At 49.4% G+C, this 5,748-nt stretch overlaps 1 protein-coding gene across 1 annotated transcript in view; it reads right to left on the minus strand.

The window, feature by feature from the left end:
• Positions 1 to 1,972, minus strand: part of Pmar_PMAR005542 (hypothetical protein) — a gene marked incomplete at both ends in the record, with an annotated part of 3,513 nt that extends 1,541 nt beyond the window's left edge. Inside the window, 7 exons of the mRNA XM_002782211.1 lie at positions 20 to 153; positions 620 to 771; positions 1,055 to 1,226; positions 1,426 to 1,581; positions 1,631 to 1,801; positions 1,853 to 1,888; positions 1,938 to 1,972. Of these exons, the coding sequence (XP_002782257.1) occupies positions 20 to 153; positions 620 to 771; positions 1,055 to 1,226; positions 1,426 to 1,581; positions 1,631 to 1,801; positions 1,853 to 1,888; positions 1,938 to 1,972 (856 nt within the window). The remainder of the gene's footprint in view (positions 1 to 19; positions 154 to 619; positions 772 to 1,054; positions 1,227 to 1,425; positions 1,582 to 1,630; positions 1,802 to 1,852; positions 1,889 to 1,937) is intronic.
• Between the last annotated feature and the right edge of the window lie 3,776 nt (positions 1,973 to 5,748).

Here is a 5,748-nt window from a genome sequence, read left to right on the forward strand (position 1 = left end):
ATAACGATGACGTCGTGACCGGCGTGGTTCCCGGCAAGCCCGTGCAAGTACTCCTCAACAGAGTTCTCCATCTGACAGGCGGGACTGCAGGGATGCCCCACAGGACGGCTTACGAATTGAACCACGCCTTTTCGGATACCATTCTCATCACAACTGAGCTGACCAAGTCGAAGGGCTTCACCGTCCTTATCAACACACACAACCTGATCGGCTGAGGCCAGTCAAAGACCGCTGCTGTTCTTTCCGCGGCTGTGAAGATATCAAAGTTTCTTCAAGTGGTTCAGTCGGGTGGTGCTATTATGGGCTATTTTCTATCGTTGCTTTACGTGAGCGCGTCTTTTTCTCCGGCTCTAGACGAAGCCTTCAGTTGGTGAACAGAGCGACTACGTGTCACTCTGTCTGCATTCTTTGAAGTTCGGGCTATGGTCAGTACTAGAGAGTAGTTCATTTTGTCAACCTCACATCGTATACTCTCCAGAGCAGTCGGATCATACAAAGGCATTCCGAGGCACATACATCTGCCTACACTTTAGGTCCAAGACTAGAAAAGTACTTATAGTGGGGAAGCGCGAGTCGGAGTTGACGCGGAGTATCACCATAACACGATGATAACACTCACCTTAGATTTCGGATGAACTGAATGTAGCTGCAAAGCATAGGAGCCGCTGTGGCTATACAGGTCCAGGATGGATAAGCTTCTCGAGGAGGACGCCACGGCTGATACCAAACTCCGTAAAGCTGACCTGTCCGAGCGCCTATTAAGTAGAAAGCCTGAGGATGAAGGCAGCTTCAGCAGAAGGCTGAGATGGAACTAGGCATGCGTTGGGAAGGTGCTCTACGTGCTCATTGGCCCTGAGGAAGCCCTACCCGGGTTGGCTGCAATATCGACGGCTACTAATACACCATTCTCATTGATGAGAACTATCGTGTTGTCGCTATTGTGAGTAGTAGCCGCACTATCTAGGCCATCAAAAGTGACGTCGGTCAAGCCCGCTGGCCGTAGTAACTAGGAGGTGCTGCTCGAGTGCGAGGGCCTCTACGAGATCACAGTTACTTCTCTATAGGCTGATCGTTTACCGCCACCATTTTCTGCTTGTACGAAGAGTGCCGTACTAGGCTCCGCACAATGGACTTTCTCAACAGCCTTCATAAAGCTGAGCAGATGTCCTTCCAGACCAACACTGGAGAGACGCATCACTACAACCGGGCATGGCGAACCGACAAACCTGAAAACAAGGGAAGTAGTGCGGCTTCCGTCGATTCTAACTCGACTTGCGAGAGAGAGACACGATTGTACGCTCTGCCCTGACGACAAGCTAAGCTGCGTACGATTCCATATTTCCAAAAAATGCATTTATACTTGTTTATTCCCTTACTATCTATCTCCACAACGAAAAGAGCAGTTGAGTTCTAGTACAGACTCACTTATCTATATAGAGACCTGGTATCCCATCGGACTCCCCGTGGAAGAGGCGATAGCTGACGCTGTTCCCCGCGACATCACTGCTGAAGAACCTCTCTCGCCGACGGAGAGCCCTCTCGAGGAGATGCACGATGAACCGCTGGTCAAAAACGCAGTACCTACAATGGAGCCGACACAAGGAGGAGAAGAGGGAGCGGCACTGCTCACGGGTCTAGGTCCAGTATTTTCCCATACACAACGGTCTTCTTGGGATCTACTAGGGCTACAGCGGTCGGCGATGAGAGGGGTTCATCGTTGGCCTCATCCGCTACTACGACGTTGCACAGCGATGGAGGCATGCCAGCCATCTCGTTGTAGTTCTTCACCTCCGACTTGAAACTAAAGGTGGGAAGTAGTGGGCTTGCTCTCCCACACAGACAGCAGACTTACATCCATCCACCTCGAGGGCTGCGACCAAGCCTCTGCCTGACACCAGAGTTGACCCTCAACTGTGGCCTAGTTGACACCGAGTCACGTAGTGTTGATACCACGGCCGGTCGTAGTGAGCATAACCGTATGGTAGAGGAAATACCATTATGGAACATCGAAAACCTGACGATGCCGCCGCCGCCCTCTATGTTGTCACTAACACGACGATATCAACGACAGATAAGAAACATCGTTCGCGGTAGATGGTATTGCATGATGTGATTCAACACGATAAAGTGATTCCTAGAGTCGAACAGCAGTAGGAAGTCTAACGTGGGATCAAGGCGGTAGCCGACATAACGCGTACTACGCCACTCTCACAGCTCTTTCGCCCTCACGACCCACAGACCACTACCTGAGAATGGGACCTCTGTGATAGAGCTTCTACTTCTGTACGATGGGCCCTAGTATTCTAGTACAACTGAATAGGCCTATTACTGTGATAATGTTTTCCTATCGCTATCTATGGACTATTCCTATCGCCCACATGGTAGGCCTCCACCATAACGATGAAGTGAAGCGCCTTTGACACGTATGGTTCCGCAAGCTGCACAAAAGAAGATCTCATAGGAACCGCGACACGGAGAAGTAGTGGGATCCACCATCAGGATAACACCCTTTTCCAACCTACGACGTCAATAGAAATTGATGAAAGCTCCTTGTCACGTCCCACAGCATCGCCAGTACCTTTATCCCTTACTTGTCTTTCCCTTCGCCTTTTGATTGAGCACGTCGGCTGGAGGGGAATCCAGAGCTGTACAAGCGGTTTATTATTACTTCCATTGCCAAGGACTCCTTGTATTAAAGCGGATAGACCTATAACGATGATCCAGCCAAGAGAGGGGGCTTGTGCAATGACCTCCTCGTGTTCATCAAGTAGCATCATAACGCATTGGAAGATCGTCCCTAGAGAGGATGATTGTAGTAATGACGATGACTAAGGGAAAGGAAGCACCCAAAGACAGGTGATTGTCGATGTAAACCGAGAGAAACCACTACGAGTACGGCGGCCAGACTCTGGAACTGATCATAGTAGGCGATGCGACGCTCCTACGGCCCCATTTGCACGACACTTATGACAAGCAAAAATGCTACCAACCACTCCTGCTTGTCCTACTGCTTCCTCCAAGGATGAAAACTACACATCTTATCTATGGTGGAGACCGCATCCAGACGAGCAGTTATAGTACATATACAAAACTGAGAAAGAAGTTATAGAAACTACACAAACAACTCCAAGGGTGACTCAACTCGCCTTCAGAAGTACTACGACTATCATGCCCGACCGTTCAACACGTCTTAGCATTTCTCTCTAATCTAAGCTCTCGTCCCACAGCGTTGGCCCTCTGACCATAGCGCTGTAGAATCGCCGTTATCGCGTCCATCTCCAACTTGAGTGTTCGATGATACTCCTCCCAGCTGGATTCATGCTGAGAGCCACGAAGGCTCGTCCTCATGAAGCAACCGTTAGCAGTACGTGCTTATCATGTTCATCGCAGAGGAGGGCGATATCCCGCCCCATGCTGCTCATCTGAGATGACCACAAGAATCGCCATCGAATATCAAGTTGATATCGGACAATGTTCTGCTCGGTTTCCTGCAAAGCTGTAATGCTCTCTTCCTCAGCCGCCTTGGACATCTCTAGAAACTCCTCTGCATGACCAATCGCCGCTTCTACTGTTCTCTGAGATGGATAAAGAGAGCTTTGGGTAACTCCTATCAGGATCTACCTCCACCTCTTCCAGCTCCTCATCAGCAACACCGAGGAGCTCTTCGAGATCTGCCAGCCGGGAGCAAAGACTCCGATGATCGCCCTCCTCCCTGAGCCGTTCTGCATTGACCATCACAGGATTGCATAAGCCCTCTGTGATACTTCAACGCTACACCATATAGATGTAGACACCGAAACGTGAACTAACAAATCAATCAAAATGGCCATCAAATGCTCAACTCTGCGCTCGCCAGTCACTACCCTCCTCCCATACGCCTGTGGAGTTTCCGTCACCAATGAATACTTCCTTTTTCCATACCCCAGCCTTATATGCATCAGAGAGCCAAACCGTCCCCAACATATGAGAGCTATGACATTCGTCATCAATATTGACCTGATATTCCGATACCTGGCCTCCAGGGAGCACTTGCCGGCCACATCCACGCGGACCAGCCGAAAGCATAGGGCTGCCCTGCCAGGGGTGCTACAACGCTGTTGATTATCCAATCAAAGGCTAGGCTGCTTGTAGTGAGGAAGTCAACCTCTAGCATCCTCTACTAGGTACTAGCAGAGCAGCAACCAGCACTACTCTTCATCACGGATCCCAGTGTCTATGCCCTTACTGCCATCTGTTCGTCACTTCTGCCTCCAGTCGACTTAATCTGAAAGTACGTTAGGGAGGCATGCGTCGGTGCTCATGTGGGAGGCATCGCAGGCTTGACTGAGTAGTAAGGAAACGGGATATTCCTCAGCGACGAATCGTTAGCCTTTCGAACAAAGCTCCAAACGGTTGTATAGGGAACATGATTCTGAGACAATCTCGTGCTGTAGGTGGGACCGAATGAAGGTTATGTACATAAAGGGACAGTGTATCGGAGAAAGCACTACTTCAAGGTTCCTCGGGAGTTCAAAGGCTGACCCAGGGACCGACTAAATGAGTAACCATCCTGAACGCTCTCGGCGGGAGGCAAAGAAAGATGGGATTCCATTTAAAACTTCTAAAGGGCCCTCGGCGGGTTGTGGTTCAGCCTGCCCTTCATGAATCACCAAAAGCGTTCATAGTCCTCGATCATTATCACTGTCTGTGTCCAGAACTTCCATGATCATCTTAGCACTGTCGGGTTCGAGACGTTGACGGGGTCTTTGCCACCATCACAAGAAAGTTAACCTCGGAACCCGGGCAGTGGACTCGTATAAACGGTTGAAGTATGTAACTTGGAAACGGCTGATTCGCACAGATTGCACATGTTAATCGATTGCAAACCCTTGTCTGGTGTTGGGTTACATTGGTCAATGCACATGGCGAGCGACATATCCATGCTCTACTACGTTGAGGCGCGTTGCCTAGAACGCGATGGGGCCCAATAACGCTCACAGGGAGTCACTCTTTACGCCATCCACAAACAGGACCTCAGCATGAGGTCCTCAGGAGGACTACAGGATGCTTACAGATGAGATAATTATATAAGAGAGTAAATAAAAATGAGATTGAGACGCCCAACTTGAGAAAATTATGCAAGTGGCGACTTTTTCCCACAGCTAGTTCCACATCTAGAGAGGCTGACTCTGATGAATTCTAAACAGTTTAGTATTTGTGGTCAGAGGTGATCAATGCTTGTTCATCACAACACAAGATGTGTAGAGGATCTATACCAGAACTTGGGTCTGCGTACAAGAGTAGCACGCAAACGCACATCTCTGGAATCTCGGCTAGTAGGTTTTGTGTCGTATCACGCGGTAGACCAAGTGCTTCTACGAGAGCTCGTGGACTATGCACCATGTTCAACACATCATAAAATGTGTAGAGGATCCATACCAGAACTTGGGTCTGCGTACGAAAGTAGCACGCAGACGTACACTGTATGAATACAAATCGTATAAGCTGGGATGAGCCTTCAATCGAGCCTGATTCGATAAGCCACTCTTTCGGAGGCTCGAAATGTGGTAGCTAAATCCTCTCGTTAGTGACGCTGCGGCAGTTTTTGTCCAATTCGCCCCCCTGTCTGATGAATTGCTCGAAGTTGGAACTCTGGGGCCATATGCAGATCCTGAGACAAGAGTCAGATCCTTGAGTAAAATCATCCTAAGATGCACAGTTAGTGAGCAAGATGCATGATTACAGAGTGAGATGCACGATCCTAGAGCG

The sequence above is a fragment of the Perkinsus marinus genome (assembly GCF_000006405.1).
Source record: "Perkinsus marinus ATCC 50983 genomic scaffold scf_1104296939916, whole genome shotgun sequence".
NCBI lineage: Eukaryota > Perkinsozoa > Perkinsida > Perkinsidae > Perkinsus > Perkinsus marinus.